Raw genomic sequence first — 25,563 nt, forward strand, 5'->3', positions numbered from 1 at the left:
CAACCTGGCCACACTGGTGTCTGCTGACCAGATTAGATGCCCAAATGAACCAAAGGAATAAATAATGTTTACATGTAAAAGATAAGAATTCATTTATGTGACAAGGTTATTATTATTATTTTTTTTGAGATAGGATCTCCCAGTCTAGCAGCCTCAAATTAATGATCTCCCACCTTGGCCAAAGTTAGACTTTGTCTTTCAAGGTAGAGTCTCACTTTAGCCTGGACTGATCTGGAATTCACTATATAGTTGCAGGGTGGCCTTGAACTCATGGCAATTCTCCTACCTCTGCCTCCCAAGTCTAGGATTAAAGGCATGTACCACCACACCCAGCTAAAGTTAGACATTTTAAAAATTGTTAATTTTTTGAAGATTTATTTTTATTGATTTACTTATTAGAGAGGGAGAGAGAGAGATAATGAGTGAGAATGGGCGTGCCAGGCCCTCTAGCCACTGCAAACAAACTCCCGATGCATGCACCCCCATGTGCATCTGGCTTACGTGGGGCCTAGAAATCGAACCTGGGTCCTCAGGCTTTGCAGACATGCGCCTTAACCACTAAGCCATCTCTCCAGCCCAAGTTAGACATTTTAAAAAATTTAATTTAATTTAATTTATTTATTTGAGAGTGACAGACAGAGAGAGAAAGAGGCAGATAGAGACAGAGAGAGAGAGAATGGGCGTGCCAGGGCCGCCAGCCACTGCAAACAAACTCCAGAGGCCTGCGCCCCCTTGTGCATCTGGCTAACATAGGTCCTGGGGAATCGAGCTTCAAACTGGGGTCCTTAGGCTTCACAGGCATCTCTCCAGCCCAAGTTAGACATTTTTAAGGGCCAAATAAGATTGCTGTTTCTTCGTGTACATCAGCTTCTCAGAAAGTATCTTATGCTGAGATGGAGTCAGGTTTTTTTTCATATTTAGTAGGTGAGTTCAGAATAGATAGAGCCAATTTTATTTTCATGATAGGCCTCTGAAATATAAAAAGGGAAATAACTCAGTAAACTTAGGCTATATATCCAGTGGAGCTCTAAAAAGAATTTCTGATACTGGGTTGGGCGTAGTGGCGCACACCTTAAATCTCAGCACTCAAGAGCGGATGTAGCAGGATCACTGTGAGTTCAAGGTCACCCCCTGAGACTACATAGTGAATTCCAGATCAGTCTGGGCTAGAGAGAGACCCAACCTCAAAAGACAAAACAATAAAAGAATTTCTATTTCTGGAAGGTAGATGGCCTGACAGAGTATTTATTAACTGGGTTTTTCCTGGACTGGAGTAAACAATTTACTCTTTTTTTGTTTGTTTGTTTATCAAATAGTTTCACTCTAGCCCAGACTGACCTGGAATTCACTATGTAGTATCAGGGTGGCCTTGAACTTACAGTGACCCTCCTACCTCTGCCTCCCAAGTGGCATATGCCACCACGTCCAGCTCTTTTTTCTTAGATTTTTTTGTATGTGTATGTGTGTGTGTGTGCGTGCATGCGTGTGTGTGCACACCACAGTGAACATGTGGAAGTTAGAGGGCAATTTCCAGGTGTCTGTGCTCCACCTCCTGGACCAGATGAATGTCAAACTGTGCCATGATCTTCAGATTCTCCTGGCTCTGGGATCACAGAAGCATGTGCCACTTTGCATCTGGCTTTATGTGGATGCTGGGGAATTGAACCTGTGCCCACAGGCTTTGCAAGCAAGCATCTTTAGCCATGAAGCCATCTCCCCAGGCCAACAATTGATTCTTGAGAATATTGTACTAGCAACCTGCATCCTCCTCTGGAGAGATTTTATTTATTATTTGCTTGTCATTCATATGCATGTGTGTATGGGTGCGTCAGGGTCTCTTGCCCCTGCAAACAATGCATCACTTTTGTATCTGGTTTTACATGGGCTGCTGAGGAATTGAATATGGATTTCAATAGATTTTGCAAACAAGCGTCTTCAACTGCTGAGCTATCTCCTCAGCCCCTATTGTTTTTTTTTTTTTTTTTTTTTTTTTGACTCAGGGTCTCATTCTAGCCCAGGCTGACCTGGAACTCATTCTGTAGCCTAGGCTGGCCTTGAACTCATGACGATCTTTCTACCTCAGCCTCCTGAGGGCTGGGTTCCTAGGCATGCACCACCATGGCTTTGGAGAGTTTTCAAAGGACAGTTCTCCCCGCTGTCCCCCACTTCTCCTGCCTCTCCATTTCCTGCAGAGACTTGTGGGAGCATGATTTGTGCTATTTTTTAAAATTTAATTTACGTATTTGGGAGAGAGAGAAAGAGGTAGAGGCACACCAAGGCCTCCAGCCACTGCAAATGAACTCCAGACGCATGCACCCTTCCCCCTGTGCATCTGGTTTACATGGGTCCTAGGGAATTGAACTGGGGTCCTTAAGCTTGGCAGACAAACACCTTAACGGCTAAGCCATTTCCCCGGTCCTGATTTGTGCTATTAATTGCTGTTGGCTTCTTGGGAATCTGAGACTCTGTTGTGCTCTATTCTTGGACCCCCAAGCCCCCACTCATGGTAATATCACAGGGACCCCTTGCTTCTCTTCAACAGTGTCTCCCATCCTGAGCCACACTCACCTAGTTCCTTGGATGCCACCTTCTGGAAGACTGGGGTCATATAATGTATCTCCTGGAGTTGAACTTCCCCTGGGCAAAAGAGAACGCATGGAAGTTATTGGACAATTCTCTGGACCCGAGACCATGAGAGGGCATGGCACGGAACCTGTGGACACGCAGTGCCTCCACTCCAGGCCTGGCACAGGCTCCTCCTTGGCAAATTGGAATGGCAGAACTCGGGAGGTGGTACGGGAGCACTGGGGCAGGTAAATGGCTTTGGTGCCATGTCCAGAGGGGGACTGGGCTCTGTCAGGGCTGGCTGGGATGGAAGCTTGGTAGCCAGGCCCTGGGCCTCTGCCATGAAGCAGCCAGTACACAGTGCTGAGACTACAGAGTGAATTCCAGGTCAGCCTGGGCTAGAGTGAGACCCTACTTTGAAAAACTAAAAAAAAAAAAAAAAAAAAAAAAAAAAGGGGGGGGGCTGCTGGAGAGACGGCTTAGCAGTTAAGGCACTTGGCTTGCAAAACCTAAGGACCCAGGTTTGATTCCCCAGAACGTACAAAAACCAGATGCACAAGGTGGCACATGCATCTGGTGTTCGTTTAATGGCTGGAGGCCCTGGTGCACCCATTCTCTCCCTCTCTCTCTTTCTCCCTCTCCCTCTCCTTTTCTATCTTTCTCTCTGTGTTTGCAAATAAATAACTAAATATCAAAAAAAAAAACCCAACAAATAGGTATGTAATCCCAGTATATGATCAGGAGGATTTCTGTGAATTTAAGAGCAGCCTAAGGCTACATAGCCAATGCCAGGCCAGTCTGGAATATATAATGAGTTTGAGGCCAGTTTAGGCTACATAAGAAAAAATAATGAACAAAAATCTCCCAAACCAACCAAGTAATACATGATAAATGTATACTGTTTCTCAAAGAATTTTATTCATTCATTCATTTATAGTTTTATGAGACAGGGTCTCACTGTAGCCCAGGCTAACCTTGAACTCATGGCAATCCTTCTACCTAAGCCTCCCCAGTGCTGGGATTAAAGGTGTGAGCCACTAGGCACAGTTGATAGTTTTATTTTTCCTGAGGTAGGGTCTTGCTCTAGCCTAGGCTGACCTGGAATTTACTACGTAGTCTCAGGCTAGTCTTGAACTCTCTGTGATCCTCCTACCTCTGCCTTCTGAGTGCTGGGATTAAAGGTGTATACCTCCATGCCCAGCTTCCAGTTTACACAGTTTTTTTTATTTAAAATAAATAATGTTTTTAGAAAGCGGGTTGTGTAGGACTCAGAATCAGTTTCTATGATGATATGACCACTGGTAAACTGTCCATGCGCTAGTAAATAACTCCCCACCCATGCTCATGCGAGCAGCCGTAATCAAACTCAGTAGGTCTCTCTTTCTCTTACACACACACACACACACACACACACACACACACACACACACACAGGTGAAATTAGAAGGGGACTAGTTGGAAAGACAAGGTTCAGTAGAAAAGGGCAGGGGATGAAATAGGATAATGAGGGTAAATATATGAAAATATATACATGTATAAAATAAAAAGTTTTAAGTATTTTAATATGCATATTTTTTTGTTTTCTGAGGTAGGGTCTCACTTTAGCCCAGGCTGACCTGGAACTCGTTATGTAATCTCCAGGTGGCCTTGAACTCATGGCGATCCCCCTACCTCTGCCTCCCAAGTGCTGGGATTAAAGATGTGAGTCTTCACACCTGGCAATATTTAAAAGTTAAAAAAATGTTTAGTTGAGACAGACACAGAGAGAGAAAGAGAGAGAGGTAGACAGAGTGAGAGAATGGGCGCGCCAGAGCCTTCAGCCGCTGTAAGTAAACTCCAGATGCATTTGCCACCTTGTGCATTTGGCTTACATGAGTCCTGGGGTATTGAACCTGGGTCCTCTGGTCTCTTAGGCAAATGCCTTAACCATTAAGCCATCTCTCCAGCCCTATTCGAATTTTTTTGAGTCGAGTTCTCACTCTGGCCTAGGTTTACCCAGAACTCACTCTGTAGCCCAGGCTATCCTTGGATTCATAGTAATCCTCTTACCCCAGCCTCCTGAATGCTAGGATTAAAGGTGTGAGCCACCATATCTGGCAGAAGAATCTCAAGATAGAGATCAACCTAGCCTACACTGAATCCTGCCTCAAAAACAAAAACAAATAAACAAACAAAATGTCAAGCAGGGTGGTGCATGCCTTTAATTTAATCCCAGCACTCTGGAGGCTGAGGTAGGAGGATAGCCATGTGTTTGAGGCCAGACTGGACTACAGAATAAATTCTAGGTCAGCTTGAACTAGTGTGAAACTCTACCTCAAAAAAAGTGGGGGGGGGGGGGATGGAGAGATAGCTTAGCAGTTAAGGCATTTGCCTGCAAAGCCAAAGGACCTCGGTTCAATTCCTCAGGACCCATGCAAGCCAGGTGCACAAGGTGGGGCATGCATCTGGAGTTCATTTGCAGTGGATTCTCTCTCCCTCTCTCTGCCTCTTTCTCTCAAAAAAAAAAAAAAATAAATAAATAAATAAAACAACCAACCAAACAAAAACACCACCACACCAACAAAATATCCAGGAATGTTTTCTTACCTGCTTGATTTTTATAGACGTCTTCATACAGCTGACTTTCCATGAGTTTATCTCCAGAGTCCTTGGAACCACTCTCCCTCAGAGCTTTTCCTATAGAAATTGACCCCAAATCATCATGCTGACAGCCACATTCCCCTGTGGCCTCTGCCAAGGGGCAGGCTCCCTTGTGGTTCTGAGTGACCTGCTCCAGGGGCCACAACTGTAATCAAAGAAGGGAAAACCATAGATTTGCCTAAAGCAGCCATGACTCCAAGCCGGGGGCCTCCTGACCGGGCACTGTGAAGAGCATTCTTAGCTTATCTGACTGGAAATGGCCAGACATATTTTCTTTCTTTTAAGGGAACGTCAGTAAGAAGACTTGAGATATCTTTAAGAGGTTGTAAATGAGCCAGGCGTGGTGGTACATGGCTTTAATCTCAGAACTCTGGAGACAAAGGAGGAGAGAACTCTGGAAGCAAAGGAGGAGGATTGATGTGAGTTCAAGTCCCAGCCTGGGATTACAAAGTGAGTTAGAGTGAGACGCTACCTTGAAAAAGAAAAGAAAGTCAGGTGTGGTGGAGCATGCCTTTAATCTCAGCAGAGGTAGGAGGATTGCCAAGAGTTCGAAGCTACCCTAAGACTACATAGTGCATTCCAGGATAGCCTGAGCTAAAGTGAGACCCTACCTCAAAAAAAAAAATCATAAATGAACCAGCTGGCCTGTGTTGCAGCAGTAATTGAAATTTATATCTCTGTGGCAAGTTGGTTAGCTGTGCACCTGTTAACTGAAAGGTGGGTGGTTCAAGCCCACCCAGGGACATGGAACCATGGTTTGACCACCTTTCTACCCCAATATGAAGGGTAGAGAGACAAACATGAAAAAATGACCTCCTCTGGGTTTGCTGGCCTCCTCACCTGCAATGCTGCTACTCAATTCTAAAAAAATTGACTCATGCCTATAATCCCAGCACTGGGGAGGCTGAGGTAGGAGGGTCTCCATGAGTTCAAAGCTAGCCTGGTCAGCCTGGGTTAGAGTGAGACTGTGGTATAAAAAAAACAAAAACAGTTAAACAACAAAAATACATTAACGCCATTCTTGTAAGGACTTGGGGTTATTTGTTTAGGAACTGGAGACATATTCTTAGTTGTACGAGATGAGTCAGGGGGCATCTATTTTTAAGAATGTTTTGAGGGCCAGTCATGATGGTGCATACCTTTAATCCCTGCACTTGGGAGGTCGAGGTAGGAGGAGTGACATGAGTTTGAGATCATCCTGAGACTACAGAGTGAATTCCTGGTCACCCTGGACTAGAGCAAGACTCTACCTTAAAAAACAAACAAAAAAGGGCCTGGTGTGGTAATGCATACTTTTTTAAACCCAGCACCCCATGAGGGAGGCAGAGATAGGAGGATCACTGTGAGTTTGAGGCCACTCTGAGACTACATAATGAATTCCAGGTCAGCCGGGACTACACTGAGACCCTACCTTGAAAAAAAAAAACAAAAAATGAATAAAGAATGTTTTGAGAGTGAGTGATCTTAGAGATGGTACCTGGGCCTTGGGTATGCTAAGTAGACACTGACTGTACCACTGAGCTATATCTCCAGCTGAATTTCAATTTCAAAAATATTTTATTTATTTGTTTGCAAGCAGAAAGAGATGGAGAGAAGAGAGACAGAGAGAATAGGCATTCCAGGGCCTTCAGCCACTGCAGATGAACTCCAGGTGCATCACCACTTTATACATCTGGCTTTACGTGGATCCTGGGGAATCGAATTTAGATGGTGTGGTAGTTTGAATAGATGTTTCCTAATATATTCAGTGTTTTATTAGTTTGTAGTTTGCATCTGCAGGCACCTGGCTGGAGGCAGTGTCACTGGGCAGATCTTAAGGTGTGGTGGTGGGTTTGAGATGCCAATCTAAAGATATACAAAGTATGCCTAGCTGGGGTTCCTGAAGTGTGCTGTGCTGTGTGGCTTTTGGCTTGTGCTTCTCTCTCTGTGTTTGGTTCTGTTAAGGCAGGCCAGCTTCTTCTACCATCATGGAACTTTCCTTGGATCTCTAAGCTTCAATAAATATCCCTTTCCTCCATCACTGTGCCTGGTCTGGAAGTTCATCTCAGCGAACTTGAAACTGTCTGCTATAGAATTTGGTACCAGGAGTGGGGTGAGATGAACCTGACCATGTGGATGTTGGTCTTTTGGAACTTTTTTTTTTTTCTTTTTCGAGGTAGGGTCTCACTCTAGCCCAGGCTGACCTGAAATTCACTATGGTGTCTCAGGGTGGCCTCGAACTCATGGCGATCCTCCTACCTCTGCCTCCCAAGTGCTGGGATTAAAGGCGTGCGCCACCACGCCCAGCTTTTGGAACTTTTGTTTTGGTAGAGTGGGCATGGACTTGGTACTTGCAACTGAAGATGCCATCTGGAATGGTAAGCCAAGTTTTATGGACTATTCTGATGAGAGTTTTAGAATCTTAAGTGCAAACAGTATTGAACTTCAAGGCTTGGTTTATGAACTTTCTAAGGGGAAGGGAAGACTACAGAGGACTGTGTTGGAACTGGGCTACTGGCATAAGGGCTGGCTGTGTTCTGCTGCCCAGGTCCAGAGAGTTTGATCAAGGTTAAATTTGTGATGGACTAATGTGCTTAGCTGAAAATATTGGACTGAGAGAATTAAGATTTTAAGTTGAAAAGCCTTTAGCAATATATACTATATATATACAACGAACACTGGGAGCCTTTAGTTATACAATCATGACACCATACACCCATAAGCATTGCAGCACTACGCACAGCTGAAAGACAGAAGCAGCCCAATAACCCGTGAAGGGGATGTGGGTAAGCAAAATGAAGTAGGTATACAGAACAGAATATACGGCTAGCTCTCCCCAAAACCTTCATCAGATGCTAGGGCTGTAAGACTGTGCCTTGTGAAGGAAGTCTGTTGTGCACCTCTCTCTCTCTCTTTCTCTTTGTTTGATTTTTGTTTTCTCAAAGTAGGGTTTCACTGTAGCCCAGGCTGACCTGGAATTCACCATGTAGTGTCAAGGTGGCTTTGAACTCACAGAGATCCTCTTACCTCTGCCTCCCGAGTGCTGGGAATAAAGGTATGTCCCACCATACCCAGCTCTCTCTCTCTTCCTTTTATTTTTAATATTTTTATTTATTTATTTTGGGAGGGAGAATGGGCATGCCACAGCCTCTAGCCACCATAAATGAACTCCAGATAAATGTGCCACCATGTGCTTCTGGTTTCTATGGGGCTTGGAGATTTGAACATACGTTATTAGGCTTCACAGGCAAGTGCCTTAACAGCTAAGTCATCTCTCCAGCCCCTTCCTTTTCTCTTTCTTTTGTCTTTTTTTTTTTTTTTCCCCCCAAGGTCCACAGGATCTCACTGACCTGGAATTCACTATGTGATCTCAGGCTGGCCTCGAACTCACGGTGATCCCTCTACCTCTGTCTTCCAAGTGCTGGGATTAAAGGTGCGTGCCACCATGCCCGGTTCTTCTTTTTTGTTTCTTGCATGTATATATGTATGCAGTGGGTATGTGCATGTTTGGTATGCATGTGTGCACGTGTATACAGTGTGTGGAGGTCAGAGGTTGACATTGGGGGGTATCACCTTCCACCTTATTTTGAGACAGGGTCTCTTTAACCCAGAGCTTGCAGAGTCAGTTAGACTATGTAGCTGGCTAGCTCGAGATTCTCCTATCTACTTCTCCAGTGCTGAGATTAGGGGTTCCTGCCACCATGCTTGGCATTTTGCAATGGTTCTGGGGTCCTCATGCTTACATGGCAAGCATTTTACCAACTGAGCCATCTTTCTAGCCCCTTCACCCTTCCCGTTCTCATCTCCTCCTCTTCCTCCTCTCATTTTCTCCCCCTTCAATTTTTTTTTTAATTTTTATTAACATTTTCCATGATTATAAAATATATCCCATGGTAATTCCCTCCCTCCCCACCCCCACACTTTCCCATTTGAAATTCCGTTCTCCATCATATTACCTCCCCATTACAATCATTGTAATTACATATATACAATATCAACCTATTAAGTATCCTCCTCCCTTCCTTTCTCCACCCTTTATGTCTCCTTTTCAACTTACTGGCCTCTGCTACTAAGTACTTTCATTCTCACGCAGAAGCCCAGTCATCTGTAGCTAGGATCCACATATGAGAGAGAACATGTGGCGCTTGGCTTTCTGGGCCTGGGTTACCTGACTTAGTATAATACTTTCCAGGTCCATCCATTTTTCTGCAAATTTCATAACTTCATTTTTCTTTACTGCTGAGTAGAACTCCATTGTATAAATGTGCCACATCTTCATTATCCACTCATCTGTTGAGGGACATCTAGGCTGGTTCCATTTCCCAGCTATTATAAATTGAGCAGCAACAAACATGGTTGAGCATGTACTTCTAAGGAAATGAGATGAGTCCTTTGGATATATGCCTAGGAGTGCTATAGCTGGGCAATTTTTTTTAATAAACCTTATTTATTTCTTCATTTGCAAGCAGAGAGAGAGAGATAGAGAGAGAAGAGACAGACAGAATGGTCATGCCAGGGCCTCTAGCCACTGCAAACAAACTCCAGTCATATGTGTCCCTTATGCATCTGGCTTATATGTGTCCTGGGGAGTTGAACCTGGATCCTTTGGCTTCGCAGGCAAATGCCTTAACCACTAAGCCATCTCTCTAGCCCTTCCCATTCGATTTCTGACCCCTTTCCTTTACTCTTCACCCTCTACCCTGCTGCTTGTATCTAAACCTCAATGGGAAAATACTAGTAAAGAACTTACTTGTTTTGTATTTTGGTCTGATCCAAAAAAACAGAATTAAGCTTATTAGCAGTAATCCCAGTAATAAACTCAGGAGCAGCAGAGGCAGCAGGTATGAGGGAAGACTGCCTTTTTCTGGAAGAAAACAGTGTTCACAGGTTACCACTTAGCTCTTTTCTGATGACGTGAACCTGGCAAGTGTTCTAGAAAGGACAATGGGTTCCCCCAACACACTGTGCACCAGACACCAGCAACTCATGAGGGTTCCTTTGGTAGTTCTTAAGGTCACGACCAGTCCACCTTGCACAGGCATGTGGAAGAAGGCAGAGAAAGCAGCCTGGATTTAAAGGATGGATTCCTCACAGCATTGCTTGTACTGTGTCAGACAGTCATGGAGGTGTTTATTGGGCAAAGTCCTTAGTCACACTTCCATGATTTGTGTCATTTAAACTTCCACGTATTGTTACATGATAGTCACTTTCCAAACATAGCCGGATACAATGTGACACATGCACCCGTGATGCCAATGCACCCACAGCCATGGGGGGTGGAGCCAGGAGCCTGGCGCTCCCAGACCAGCCAGTCTGACCTCCACTTGCAGTCAGGTGCTTCGTTTGTAGCTGCAAGAGACCCTGTCTCAAAGAAGACAGAGCGCAGACACCCTGACGTTGTCCTCTGACCTCCACACACATGGAGTAGCATGCATGCCTACACACACAACAAATATATTTTTAAACGTTTTTATTTTTATTTATTTGAGAGAGTGAGAGAGAGAGACAGAAAGAGAATGAGTGCTCAGGGCCGAACTCTAGATGCATGCACCCCGGATGCATATGCATCTGGCTTACATGGGTCCTGGGGAGTTGAACCTGGGTCCTTTGGCTTTGCAGGCAAATGTCTTATCTGCTAAGCCATTTCTCCAGGCCAGTATATATATATTTAGATAGGGTCTTGCTCTAGCCTAGGGTGACTTGGAATTCACTATGTAGTCTCAAGGTGGCCTCAAACTCATCAATTCTCCTACCTCTGCCTCACGAGTGCTAGGATTAAAGGCATGCACCACCACACCCGTCTTAATTTTTTTTAAAGATTTTATTTTTAATTATTTATTAGTGACAGAGAGAGGGAGAGAAAGAGAGAGAGAACAGGTATGCCAGGGACTCTAGCCACTGCAAACGAACTCCAGGTGCATCTACCACCTTGTATATCAAGCTTGCGTGGGACCTGGAGAATCAAACCTGGGTCCATAGGCTTTGCAGGTGAGTGCCTTAACCACTAAACCATCTCTCCAGCCCCCAGCTTAATTTAACTTATTTTCAAATAGAGAGATAGAGAGAGCGGTCATGCCAGGATATCTTGCCACTGCAAAAGTATTCCTGCTGCATGTGCCATTTTGTGCAGCTGGCTTTACGTGGGTTCTGGGGAATCAGACCTGAGCCATCAGTACTTTCAAGCAGGCATTGAGCTCTCTGCCAAGTCCCAAAATATTTTAATTAATTAAGTTATTTATGAGAGAGGAGAGGAAGAAGCAGTTAGAGAATATTGGCACACCAGGGCCTCTAGCCACTGCAAACAAACTCCAGACACATATGTCACCTTCTGCATCTGGCTTACATAGGTACTGGGGAACTGAACCTGGGTCCTTAGGCTTCATAGGCAAGCATCTTAATCACTAAGCCATCTCTCCAGCCCCCCCAAAATAATTTTTCAAAATGAAAGAAGTGCTGACAAAAAAATGATAGTGGAGTGCTCAATACTAAGTGAAACCATTGTGGAAAAGGTGGTGGAAAGAACGTAGGCAGTAGCCGGGCATGGTGGCACACACCTTTAAACCCAGCACTCGGGAGGCAGAGGAAGGAGGATCGCCGTGAGTTCGAGGCCACCCTGAGACTCCACAGTGAATTCCAGGCCAGCTTAGGCTAAACTGAGACCCTACCTTAAAACATAAAACAAACAAGCAAACAGACAGCATGTAGGCGCCAAAGGAAGAGGAGAACTTACAATGCTGTCATCCAGGCACAAAGCAACCTTGATATTCACAGCCTTATAGTGGCTGATGCTACCTACACAAAACCTTCATAATAGGAGGGAAAGCAATGATGACATCAAAATAGAAAAGAAACTTATAGGAAAAAAGAAGGCTTCAGTGGAGGGGGTTTGAGAAGTGGTGGAAGGGATTATAATCATGATACATTGTCTGTATTTATGGAAGTTGTCAATAAAATGTTTAACTTTTTTTTTGGTTTTGTTTTCTGAGGTATGGTCTCACTCTAATTCAGGCTGACCCGGAATTTACTATGTAGTCTCAGGGTGGCCTCTAATTCATGGCAATCCTCCTGCCTCTGTCTCCCAAGTGCTGGGATTAAAGGTGAATGCCCAGTGTTTAAGCTTTTTTTTTATTGACAACTTCCATTATTATAAACAAGAAACCATGATAATTGCCTCCCCTTCCCCACTTTTCCCTTCACAAATCCACTTTCTATCATAACTCCTCCTCTCTGTTAGTCTCTCTTTTATTTTGATATCATCTTCTGAAGGTAGTGCCAGGCACTGGCGAGGTCATAGATATCCAGGCCATTTTGTGTCTGGAAGAGTGCATCGTAAGGAGTCCTTCCCTTCCTTTGGCTCTTACATTCTTTCCACCACCTCTTCTGCAACGGACCCTGAGCCTTGAAAGGTGTGGTAGAGATATCCCAGTGCAGAACACTCCTCTGTCATTTCTTCTCAGCACTAATGCTTTTGGGTCATCCCAGTGGTCACTGCCGTCTGAAAAGAGAACCTTCTCTAACCAAAAGTGAGAGTAGCATTAATATATGGGTATGAATATAGAATTTAATTAAGGCTGCACATGGTGGCGCACGCCTTTCATCCCAGCACTCGGGAGACAGAGGTAGGAGGATCACCGTGAGTTCGAGGCCACCCTGAGACTACATAATGAATTCCAGGTCAGCCTGGGCTAGAGCAAGACCCTACCTCGAACCCCCCCCCCCCCGCACCGCTGCCAAAGAAAAAGTTAATAAAAAAAGAAGGAGGAAAGAAGGCAGGAGCATGCCTGTAATCTCAGCACTGTGGAAGCTGAGGAAGGAGGATTACGTGAGCTTGTGGCAAGCCTGGGCTGCACAGCAAGACCTTGTCCCAAAAAGCAAAGAAAGAAATGAAATACAATGAAAAAGAAAGCTTGAAGACTTAGCAGCTCCAGGAGAAATGAAAGTGAAAACTACATACATACATACATACATCATATTTGAGAGGCAGAGTCTCACCCTGTAGCTCAGGCTTGCCTGAAACTCCTCCCTATGTAGCCCAGGCTGGCCTCAAACTCACAGTATTCCTCCTGCTTCAGCTCGACAGGAGTTGGGATTATAGACGTGAGCCACCAGGCCTGGCTGCGAGAAATGCAAATTCTAATACAGCTGGTCAGAATGTGGCCGTGGAAGACGGGGCAGGGAGTTAGGGATCCTCACCATTAGACCTGCCCTGCCCCAGGCTCTAGGCTTTTTTATCCCTTGAAGGTAGAAAGAAAGCAAGTCCCTCCCAGTGTGTGTGACCCTGACACAGGGACACTGAACTTGGAAGCAGGTGGCCTAAGGGGGCAGTGGGTGGTCCAGTAGCATCCGTAGTTTCTGGAGGCAATGCAGAGCCTGTTGCAATAACTCGGGAAAAGAAAGTGTAATGGAAGGCTAGTGAGCCATGGCAGGAGCTGCTTTGTGGAGTTCTAGAACGATCTGATTGGCTGGGCGCAGCGCTCAGGTCTAGAGGGACAAAAGTGTGTGTTAAATGATTGTCAGGACCTAGTACTCACTGTCTTTATCCATTTTTCTGCTGCTGTAGCAAAATACTTGACACTGAGCAACATATAAAGAAAAGAGGTTTCTCCTGGTGGTTGGAACGTCTAAACACATGGCTGCATCACAACATGGAGGAAAAGCAAAAGGAAGATGGCCACATGCGATAATGGGTGGGTGCGTGTGTGAGCGGGAAGCAAGAGACAGGCAGGGATCTGTCTTGATATCTTTTACGATTTATTTTTATTTATCTATTTGATAGAGAGAGAAAGAGGCAGAGAGAGAGAGAGAGAGGAAGAGAATGGGCAGGCCAGGGCCTCCAGCCACTGCAAATGAACTCCAGATACATGTGCCACCTTGTGCATCTGACTTATGTGGGTCCTAGGGGATCGAACTTGGGTCCTTGGGCTTCACAGGCAAGTGCCTTAACTACTAAGCCATCTCTCCAACCCTGTTTTACTATCCTTTTATGAATGTTTGGATGTATTTTTGTATGAGTGTACGTGCACATGTACATGCCTGTCTCATTTTTTTTTCAGTCTAGCTCAGGCTGACCTGGAATTCACTATGTGGTCTCAGGCTGGTCTTGAACTCATGGTGATCCTCTTACCCCTGCCTCCTGACTGCTGGGATTAAAGGCATGCACTAACACACCTGGCTTGCTTATTCTTTTTTCTTTTTAACAAACTCTAGATGCATGCACCACCTCGAGCATCTGGCTTATTTGGATCCTGGGGAATCGAACTGGGGTCATTTGGTTTCACAGTCAAACACCTTAACTGCTAACCCATCTCTTTGCTTATTCTTTTAAAAAATATTTATTTATTAGAGAGAGAGAGAGAGAGAGAGACAGAAACAGAGAGGCAGAAAGAGAATGGGTATGCCACGGCCTCTAGCCATTACAAACTCCAAACCCAGCACCAACGTGTGCATCTGACTCACATGGGTCCTAGGGAATTGAACTGGGTTCTTTGGTTTTGCAGGCAAGCACCTTAACCACTAAACAATCTCTCCAGCCCTCTCTGCTTAGTCTTGATAATGACTACAATTTTGTCAACAACCCAGTTCCAAGTGTCCAGTTGAGATTTGCCTCTATTTTTTTTTTTTTTTTTTTGGTTTTTCGAGGTAGGGTCTCACTCTAGCTCAGGCTGACCTGGAAATCACTATATAGTCTTAGGGTGGCCTTGAACTCACGACAATCCTCCTACCTCTGCCTCCTGAGTACTGGGATTAAAGGCATGCGCCACCATGCCCGGCTAGAGATTTGCCTCTATTCTTGATCCTAAAATCACATTTAACTATCCTTTTTTTGGTAGAATTCAGCTGCACCGCTATCTTCTACTTCCTGTAAAAAGCAGAAGTAACCCTGCTAAAATGATTCAACTGAAACCTCCAACAGGAAGTACAGGGCGTCAGAATGCTCTATTAAGCCATACAGTACTTGTGGGAAAATCCAGCTATATGATTGGTAATATGAAGGTTCTGACTTTATATTACCAATCATATAGCTGGATTTTAAGCGCTTGTAGGAAAGGGAGGGTAGCCGTTGAGGTTCTACTGTGTGCAAGGCATGTTACCCACACGATCTTACGTGCCCTTCACAGCAGTCCTTCAAGGTCAATACCATCATGCCCATTCCAAAGATGGATCAACCGTGCCTTACACAATTAAAAATACATGCATTTAATCCCAGAATTTGGGAGGCAGAGGTAAGACGATTGCTGTGAGTTCCAGGTCAGTCTTGGCTAGAGCGAGACCCTACCTCAAAACAAACAAGCAACCCCCCAAAAACAGGGCTGGAGAGACGGCTTAGCGGTTAAAGTACTTTTCTGGGAAGCCTAAATACCCAGATTCAACTCCTCAGAACCCACGTAAGCCAGATGCACGAGGTGGTGTACACGTCTGTAGTTCATTTGTGGTGGCTAAGGCCCTGGCACACCAATTCTCGCTCTCATAAAAACAACAATGACAGCAAAAACAATATATGCATTTATTTGCATATGTGTGTGTGTTTAGAGGTGCCAGGGCCTCTGGCCTCTGCAAACAAAATCCAGATGTATGTACCCCCTTCCATCCAGCTTTGTGTCAGTGCTGGAGAATCAAACCTGAGCCAGCAGGCTTTGCAAGCAAGTACTGAGCCATTTCCCCAGGTCAAGAGAGCTAGAGAGAGAAAGCATGGGTGCACTAGGGCTTTCTGGCACTGCAAACCAACTCCAGACCTATGTCCCTTTGTGCATCTGGCTTTACTTGGGACTGGGGAATTGAACCCGGGCCATCAGACTTTGCAAGCAAGTGCCTTTAACTTCTGAGCCATCTCTATAGACCCCCCCAACAATTTTTCTAAAAAAAATTTTACTTATTTATTTGAGAGAGAGAGAGAAAGGGAAAGAGGCAGATGGAGAGAGAGAGAATGGGCGTGACATAGGCCGCTGGCTTCCACAAACTCCAGATGCATGTGCCACGGGGAATCAAACCTGGATCCTTTAGCTTTGCAAGCAAGTGCCTTAACCTCTAAGCCACCTCTCCAGCCCGCCCCCCCCCCCCACAAACAATTTTTTAAACATTTATTTATTTGTAAGCCAAGAAGGAGGGAGAGAATTGACATGCCAGGGACTCTTGTCACTGCAAATTAGCTCCAGATGCATGCGTCACTTTGTGCATCCTGCTTTAGATGGGTACTGGTGAAGTGAACCTGGGTCCTTTGGCTTTGCTGGCAAATATCATCCACAGTGAGTTTGAAGCCAGTAAATTTGAGGATGACCTTACATTCCTGATCCTCCTGGCTCCACCTTGCATGTGCTGGGGTTTCAGGTGTGTTCTACCACCCTGGTTTGTGCTGTGCTTGGGATTGAACCCAGGGCTCTGCTAGGCAGGAACCCCGCCAGCTAGGCTACATCCCCATCTCTTACTAGAACAATTTGACAGGGGTGGTCACTTGAACAATTTCAGGGTAGTCATTATAGAAATGTGAAATGTGAAAATGTGTATGCTTCTGGATTTGCTACCCATAACTAGAGAATATGATCAGCTGAATTACAGTCCTTACACTATCTACCACACTCAAGTACCTTCTACATATCAATTTTGCAATTATGACTTCTACTTATTTTATGCCCAAGGAATTTTGCATGAGTCCTTAGCATCCTGTAAAATCTTCTGCAAAAACACATCTTGGGCTGGAGAGATGGCTTAATATTTAAGGCATTTGCTTGTAATAAGGTTACAGGCAACAACCTGGGTTCAATTCCCCAGGCCTCATGTCAAGCCAGATGCACGGAGTAGCACATGAGTCTGGATTTGTTTGTAGTGGCTAGAAGCCCTGGCAGGCCCGCTCTCTCTCTCTCTCTGCTTGCAAATAAATAACTAAATAAAAATATTTTAAAAATCATATATTTCCAGTCTTATGAGCATATCTCTAGGGAAAGTGCCCATTAATATATTAGACAACTGGCAAGACAGTTATAAACATAAGCTAAGAATCGTGGCCCTGGGCATTGCTATCTAAGAATTTTCTCTAGTAGTACAAATGTTCTATGTCTGTATTGCCCACCTGTGGATATGAACACCAGAATGTGACTAATGAGGGCTGGGAAAGTGGCTCAACTGGCAGTTTGGAGATGAAGACAAGGAAGGCCAAGAGCTTAAGGCCAGCCTCTATTACATAGTGAGTTTCAGGCCCCATGTCTTAGAAAAAAATAGACTAGAACAAAGCAAAACAAACATCTTAATGAGAGGCTGAGGAGATGGCTCAGTGGCTAACAATACTTGCAAAGTCTGCTGGCCTGGGTTCAGCTCCTCAGGATCCACATAAACCAGATGCACACAGTAGTGAAGGCACGTGGGGTCCATTTGCAGAGGAAAAGAGGCTGGTGCACCATGCTTGCTCTCTTCCCCCACCCCGCCAGAGATGGCAAATAAGGAAAAATATTAAGCCAGTTGTGGTGGCACATGCCCGTAGGATATTGCTGAAGAGGTGGAGGCAGGAGGATCAGGAGTTCGAGGCCAGCCTGGGCTACACAAATTTAGCTGGGCTTGGTGGCACATACCTTTAATCCCAACACTCAGGAGGCAGAGGTAGGAGGATCACTGTGAGTTCAAGGCCACCCTGAGACTACATGGTGAAATCCAAACCAAAGATATATATATATATATATATATAAATAAATTAAGCCAGGTGTGGTGGCACATGTCTTTAATCCCAGCACTCAAGAGTTAGAGGTAGGAGGATCACCGAGAGTTCGAGGCCACCCTGAGACTACATAGTGAATTCCAGGTCAGGCCTGGGCTAGAGTGAAACCCTACCTCAAAAAAACACAAAAAAAATACATACATACATACATGTATTGTATATGTGTGTGTGTGTATATATATATATGGAGAGAGAGAGAGAGAGAGAGAAATTAATAAAAACAATCTGGGCTGGAAAGATGGCTCAGTGGTTAAGGCGCTTGCCTGTAAAACCTAAGGACTCAGGCAGGTTTGATTTCCCAGGACCCATGTACAGTCAGATGTACAAGGTGGCGCATACATCTGGAGTTTGTTTTCAGTGGCTAAAGGCCATATTACTCCCATTCTCTCTCTCAAATAAATAAGTAAATATTAAAACAAAAAACAATCTCAGTGACATCTCTGTAGGCCCCTGGGGGGCCATGGAGAGCCCCTCATAGACAGGAATGCCTCCCAGCACCCCAGAGCCTCTGCGGATTGACAGATACACTCACCCTCAATCGTGAAGTTGAATGGCTGACTGTATTTTGAACAGTTGAAAACATAGGCTTTGCATTTGTAGGGCCCCACATCCTTGGCACTGGAGATCATTAGTTGAAAAGTCACAGATTTACCATTAGCTACTTCAGTTTTCAGATGATTATTGCCCAAAAATAATGAATAGGTGATTTCTAGTGACGTGTTCTTGCTGGAACAGGACAGAGATACATTTTGACCTATCGTGACCACATTCATAGTTGAGTTCAAATTCGGAGAAGGGAATTCTGGAAGACAAAAATGACACAACAGTCTTTGTTAAAAGCCCTTAATAGTGGGCTGGAGAGATGGCTTATTGGTTAAGGGATTTGCCTGCAAAGCCAAAGGACTCAGGACCCAGATACAAAGCCAGATACACAAGGTGGTGCCTGCAACTGGAGTTCTTTTATAGTGGCTAGGGGCCCTGGCATGCCCATTCTCTCTGTCTCTCTCTTCCTCTTTCTGCCTAATAAGTAAATAAAAATAAATTATTTAGAATCACCATGGAAACACACCTCTGGGCATATGTATGAGGGTGTTTCCAGAAAGATTTGAGGAAGGAAGACCCACCCTGAATATGGGTGGCTTTATCCTGTGGGCTGGGGTCCCAGACTGAATAAAAGGGAGAAAGCAGAGCTGGGGAGATAGCTCAGCAGTTAAAGGGGCTTACTTGCAAAGGCTGCTCACCTGGGTTCAATTCTCTGGTACCCATGTAAAGCCAGATGCACAATGTGACACATTCACCTGGAGTTTGTCTGCAGTGGCAAGAGGCCCTGGTGTGCCCATTCTCATTCATTCTCTCTCTCAAAGATAATGTTTTTTCTTTTGGTTTTTAGAAGTAGGGTCTCACTCTGCAGGCTGACCTGCAATTCACTATGTAGTCTCAGAATGGCCTCGAACTCACAGTGATCCTCCTACTTCTGCCTCCTGAGTGCTGGGATTAAAGGTGTGCGCCACCGTGCCTGGCACCATTTTTTTTTTTTTTTTAATGGAAGGCAGGCTAGAGAAATGGCTCAGAGGTTAAGGCCCTTTCCTGCAAAGCCTAAGGACCCAGGTTCAATTTCCCAGTACCCATGTAAAACCAGATGCACAAGGTGGCACATGCATCTGGAGTCCATTTGCAGTGGCTGGAGGTCCTGTCATGTCCAATCTCTCTCTCTAGCTGCCTCTTTTTCTCTCTCTCCTAAATAAATAAGTTAAAAAAAAAAAAAAAGCTGGGTGTGGTGGTGCACGCCTTTAATCCCAGTACTCAGGAGGCAGGGATAGGAGCATTGCTCTGAGTTTGAGGCCACCCTAAGACTACGTAGTGAATTCCTACCTCGAAAAATAAAAAAATAAAAAGTAATTGTTTTAAAGGAGGGCTGGAAAGATTGCTTAGTGGTTAAGGCACTTGCCTGTGAAACTTAAGGACCCAGATTTGAGGTAGGGTTTCACTCTAGGACAGGCTGACCTGGAATTCACTATGAAGTCTCAGGTTGGCCTTGAACTCATAGCAATCCTCCTACCTCTGCCTCCTGAGTGCTGGGATTAAAGTCATGCACCCCCACACCTGGCTCTAAATACTTTATTTGTTTATTTATTTGAGAAAGGGAGAGAGCAAGAAAGGCAGAAGCAGACAGAGAGAATGGGCATGCCAGGACCTCTAGCCACTGCAAATGAACTCTAGATGCACGCACTACCTCGTGGATCTGGCTTTACTTGGATACTGGAGAATTGAACCTGGGTCTTTTGGCTTTGCTGGCAAGCACCTTAATGGCTAAGCCCTCTCTCCAGCAGGACAATTTTTATACGTGTATATGATGTAGTTTTATTGTAAATACTTTCTCTTTCCCCTTCCTCTTCTCAGTCTCTCTTCTTGTATGTGTGTCTTGTGTGAGTGTTTGGGTGGGGAGGTATGGCCTGAGTTTAATTAGAGTTGCCTGCATGACATGGGTGGCTATATCTCTTAGGAGAATGTCTCCCTCATTCCTGACCTTGAACTTCTGATCCTTTCCCCTCCACTTTCCAAGTGCTGTGATTATAGTTGCGAACCTCCATGTCCAGTTTATGCAGTCTGGGGCTTGAACCCAGGGCTTCCTGTAAGCTAGGCAAGTGCTGTATCAACTTAGCTAGACCCTCAAACCATATCTGTATATTTCTGTTTGACTTGGAGAATAGCTTTAAGTTCCTGTTTATTTAGATAAGAAATGCTACATTTCTCAATCATAGAATCACACTTCCTGTAAAAGTACAATCGGAAATGAACATGTGGCTGAGAACCACGAAATCATCTGACACAGTCCAAATCCTACAAGAAAGAACTTCTTCATTCCCTGGCTGGGGGACCCCCCCCCAGATCCCCACAATACAAATCTTTTCTCACAACAAGCCGACCTTGAGCCAGGCCTGACGGCACACAATCATAACCCCAGCATTTGGGAGGTGGAGGCATGAGATAAAAAAAATTCAAGACCAACCTCTGCTATGTACTGAGATCCAGGCCAGCCATGGCTACATAGCAAAACTGTGTCTCTAAACCAAAACCAAACAAAATCTGTCGGATCTGAGGGCAAAGTTCAATAGTAGAGCCCTTGTCTTACACACATGGAGCCCTAGGTCCCACCCCCAGTATCACAAAAAAGTGCAGTGTATGCGTTGTGGGGGACACAGGAGAGCTATCGTGGTGACACATGCCTATAATCTCATCACTTTTGGGGCTGAGGCATAAGAATCACCACAAGTTCAAGGCTAGCCTGAGCTACATGGTCAGTATCAGGTTGGCTACATAGCAAAGACCTCATCTCAAAGAAACCAAACACACACACATACACACACACACACACACAGCACACACCAGAACAGATGAACAAAAATCCCCCTGCTGTGCTGGAGAGATGGCTTAGTGGTTAAGGAGCTTGCTTATAAAGCCAAAGGAACCAGGTTTGATTTCCCCAGGACCCACGTAAGCCAGATGCACAAGGTGGCACATGTGTCTGGAGTTTGTTTGCAGTGGTTGGAGGCCCTGGCATTCCCATTCCCTCTCACTCTGTCCCTTTCTCTCTCTCAAATAAATAAATAAAAATAAAAATAAAATAAAATCTTCAGGAAGTGGAGAGGGAGAGAGAATGGAAGACAGCTAGCAAGCATTAATGCCAGGCATTGTGCCAAGGAGCAAGGGCGGTGCCATTACCACCGCACAGAAGAAGGAAATTAAACTGAAAGAAGTTATTTCTCAGGTCCAGGCTGCCGGCTGCTGAGTCGTAGAACAAGGCTTAGCATGCAGTGTTCTAACGCTGCCGGAAACTGTCTTCCCTATGCAGCGCTACTGTTGCTTGGATTATTTTACAAAGCTTTAGGGCTGAGCATGGCGACATGTGCTTGTAATTCCTGCATGTGAGAGGTGGTGGCAGAAAGATCAGAAGTTCAAGGTTGGCCTTGGCTACATAGTGAATTCAAAGCTGTGATACCCTGCTTTAAAAAAAAAAAAAATGGGCTGGAGAGATGGCTTAGTGGTTAAGTGCTTGCCCGTGAAGCCTAAGGACCCCGGTTCGAGGCTCGGTTCCCCAGGTCCCACGTTAGCCAGATGTACAAGGGGGCGCACGCGTCTGGAGTTCGTTTGCACTGGCCAGAGGCCCTGGCGTGCCCATTCTCTCTCTCTCTCTCTCTCTCTCTCTCTCTCTCTCTCTCTCTCTATCTGCCTCTTTCTCTCCCTCTCTGTCTGTCACTTTCAAATAATTAAATAAAAATAAACAAAAATTTTTTAAAATACATTAAAAAATGGTAGTCGGGGAGGGACCTGGGGAGATGGCTCTGCAGTTAAAGGTGCTTCCCTGCAAAGCCTACCAAGCTTGCCGTCCCAGGTTCAATTCCTCATCCATCCACGTAAAGCCAGACCCAAAAAGTGGTGCAATCATTTGGTGGTCTGTTTGCAGTGGCAAGAGGCTCTGGTGTGCACGCACATATATATACATATGCTTAAATAGATGATATTTATTTTACAATAATTGTGATGCATTCTAGCTGAAAAACATTAATTTGAAAAAGTTTGAAATTTTTCATAATTAAACAAAATTTCACTGGGGCTGGAGAGGTGGTTCAGTGCTTAAAAGATGTGCTTGCAAAGCTTTGGTGGCTTGGGGTTCAATTCCCCAGTACTCACGTAAAGCCAGATGCACAAGGTGGCATGTGCATCTAGAGTTCGTTTACTGTGTCAGGAGGCCCTGGCATGCCCATACTTACTCTCTATCTGACTTTTCCTCTCTCTCTTTCTCTCTCCCTCTCAAATAAATAAATAAATATTAAAAAACAACAACTTCATTGTCACTGATTTTCAGGGGAAAAAAATGCAACAACACCCTTCCTAAAAGCAGTTTATGCTGGTCGTGGTGGTGCACGCCTTTAATCCCAGCACTCAGGAGGCAGAGATAGGCAAATTGCCATGAGTTCAAGGCCACCCTAAGACTACATAATGAATTCCAGTTCAGCCTGAGCTAGTGTGAGACTGTACCTTGGAAATAAAAACACACACCTAAAAAACAGTTTATGTTCAATAGTTAAGGCTTTGCCGAGCGTGGTGGCGCACGCCTTTAATCCCAGCACCCAGGAGGCAGAGGTAGGAGGATCACAGTGAGTTCCAGGCCACCCTGAGACTACATAGTGAATTCCAGGTCACTCTGAGCCAGAATGAGACCCTACCTCGCGAAACACCAAAAAAAAAAAAAAATTTAAGGCTTTGCTATTTGATTATTCATCTAAACGCACAGAAAAACTTATAAAGGAATGCTCATATTCAAAGCAGACCATGCTACCATTTTTGTTAGTTATTTATTTTTTTTATGGTTTTTCAAGGTAGGGTTTCATTCTAGCCCAGGCTGACCTGGAATTCACTGTGTCATCTCAGGGTGGCCTCAAACTCATGGTAGTCCTCCTACCTCTGCCTCCCAAGTGTGGGGATTAATGGTGGGTGCCACCAGGCCCAGCTCATGCCACCATTTTGATGAACATGGTTTTAGTAAGAGAGAAGTAAATGAGACTTACCTCTTGTTCTTATTTCACTCTGGATACTCCACACAGTCTTTTGAACTGAAAGGGGGAAAAAAAAGAGGAAGGTGAGAAAGTTCATTTTCCCACATGAACAGTCAAGTGTGGAAATAAGAAGCAGGCTTACTTGTGACACAGTGAAAAATGGTCCAGAAAAACAGTTTGTTCCAATAACTCCTCATTCTCTTGCATGAAGCCAGGGAGGGAGTGTGGAAGAGCGGCCATGAGACCACAAGGGTGCCACTGCGGAGTGGTGAGTCATTTTCAGAAGTTCCTCTTTTTTTCTCCCCTCAATTTAACTTAAAATAATATTTTTATTAGTTACGTGTACAGTGTGAATACAGCCATGTTGGTACCATCGTTCGCCTCCTCCCTGTCCTCCCCACTCTGCAGGGACCCTCCTCGTTGGGGAATGTGGGTTGTGCATTGTGGGGGTAGTCATCAGTTATGGGGGAGAGGCAATGTCTCTGTGCATAATGTCCCAATATGTGGCTCCAACGATCTTTCTGCCCCTCTTCTGTGAATTTCCCTGAGCCATGTGGGTTCATTTTAGATCCACTTCAGTGATGAGGTCTAGGGAGCCTCTGTGTCTCTGGATCTCTGGTTTGGTAGGAGCTGAGTGTTCTCTGTGTCGATCTCCTTCACCCTTGTGCCGGTACCAGGTTCACCAAGAAAGCAGCGCTCTTGCTCATTTCCCCAATCACTCTTGGTTTCAGTTGGGGCCCTGGGGAGGCGCAATGGGCTGATTCTCTCCTAAGAATCTGTGTCGATCTGAAAAAGAGAAGCAAATTCTTCAATGGAGAGTGAAACCAGCACCAGATAAATGGGATAACCATTATTATTTTAGAGAGAATTTAATAGGTATAGTCCCTCTTGCAGCCCACAATTGGTGGGAGCTTGATAATGGAAAGCGGGCTCGTTTTTTGGATGTGGTTCTGACTTATTTCCAAGCTCCAGCTGTAATTCTTCATTTTTTTTTTTTTTTTGACTTAACTAAGGAAATCAAAGGACCTTCACAAGCTTTGTGCAATATGTGTAGTTGGTTTTGTTGTTGGGGTGAGGGTCTCAGCTTGTGCCTTGGTAACCTTAACTAATCAGGCTTGACCACCAGTCTTCCATAGTCAACTAAAAAAATTAATTGGGTAGAAAGACAAAAAGATTTTTATTATTATTATTATTATTATTATTTTGATTTTTCAAGGTAGGGTCTTTCTCTAGTCCAGGGTGACCTGGAGTTCACTTTAGTCTCAGGGTGGAATTCACTTTATAGTCTCAGGGAGGCCTCCAAATTACAGCGATCCTCCTACCTCTGCCTCCCGAGTGCTGGGATTAAAGGCATACACTACCACATCTGGCCAGCATTGAGCTCTTCATAGCCTCTTTTTTTTTTCCTTTTCAAAAAAAATTTTATTAACAACTCCATGATTATAAAAAATATCCCATGGTAATATCCCACTTTCCCCTTTGAAATTCCATTCTCCTCATCTCAATCAGTCTCTCTTTTATTTTGATGTCACAATCTTTTCCTCCTGCTATGATGGTCTTGTGTTGGTAGTGTCAGGCACTGTGAGGTCATGGACATCCAGGCCATTTTGTGTCTGGGGGGAGCACGTTGTAAGGAGTCCTACCCTTCCTTTGGCTCTTACATTCTTTCTGCCACCTCTTCCACAATAGACCCTGAGCCTTGGAAGGTGTGATAGAGATATTGCAGTGCTGAGCACTCCTCTCACTTCTTTCCAGCACCATGATGCCTTCTGAGTCCTCCCAAGGTCACTGCCATCTGAAAGGAGAAGGTTCTCTACCAAAAGTGAGAGTAGCATTAATATAAGGGTGTGAACATTAAGAGAAGTGCTTACTGGGCAGTTTGATAAGCATAGTATATACATTAGCCAGACAGCAGCAGATGTTACACCCCTAGGGCTCATGACTACCCCTGTTTTAAGTTTTCAGTATCAGGAAGGTATTCCCTCACATAGAGTGGGCCTCCTGTCTAATTAGAGGGCAGTTAGTTTCCACCATGACAGACGTGCCACTATTGTACCAGTTGGCTCATTTGGCCTGGCTGACCAAATATAAGGCTTGCAGTGTCCACTGTTGAGTCTC

At 44.8% G+C, this 25,563-nt stretch overlaps 1 protein-coding gene across 2 annotated transcripts; it reads right to left on the reverse strand.

Moving 5' to 3' along the window:
* Nucleotides 1-751: 751 nt before the first annotated feature.
* Nucleotides 752-23,676, reverse strand: Milr1 (mast cell immunoglobulin like receptor 1). Of its 2 annotated transcripts, XM_045159473.1 has the most exons (7): nt 23,588-23,676; nt 23,458-23,502; nt 18,420-18,689; nt 9,935-10,048; nt 5,152-5,241; nt 2,569-2,637; nt 752-970 (listed from the first exon to the last, which is right to left on the reverse strand). In XM_045159473.1, the coding sequence occupies exons 1-7, from the start codon at nt 23,640-23,642 to the stop codon at nt 918-920; spliced, it is 696 nt and encodes a 231-aa protein (XP_045015408.1). In that variant the 5' UTR covers nt 23,643-23,676; the 3' UTR covers nt 752-917. The 2 variants fall into 2 exon arrangements, with proteins under 2 accessions (XP_045015408.1, XP_045015410.1); XM_045159475.1 differs by lacking the exon at nt 9,935-10,048.
* Between the last annotated feature and the right edge of the window lie 1,887 nt (nt 23,677-25,563).

This window comes from Jaculus jaculus, chromosome 9 (assembly GCF_020740685.1).
Source record: "Jaculus jaculus isolate mJacJac1 chromosome 9, mJacJac1.mat.Y.cur, whole genome shotgun sequence".
Taxonomy (NCBI): domain Eukaryota; kingdom Metazoa; phylum Chordata; class Mammalia; order Rodentia; family Dipodidae; genus Jaculus; species Jaculus jaculus.

Coding starts and splice junctions, on each gene's coding strand:
- Milr1 (XM_045159473.1), bottom strand. CDS start 23,642: ATGAGGAGTTATTGGAACAAACTGTTTTTCTGGACCATTTTTCACTGT. Junction 18,690..23,457: donor GAGTGAAATAAGAACAAGAG/GTAAGTCTCATT, acceptor TTTGTCTTCCAG/AATTCCCTTCTCCGAATTTG. Junction 2,638..5,151: donor CGTCTATAAAAATCAAGCAG/GTAAGAAAACAT, acceptor TCTTTTGCCCAG/GGGAAGTTCAACTCCAGGAG.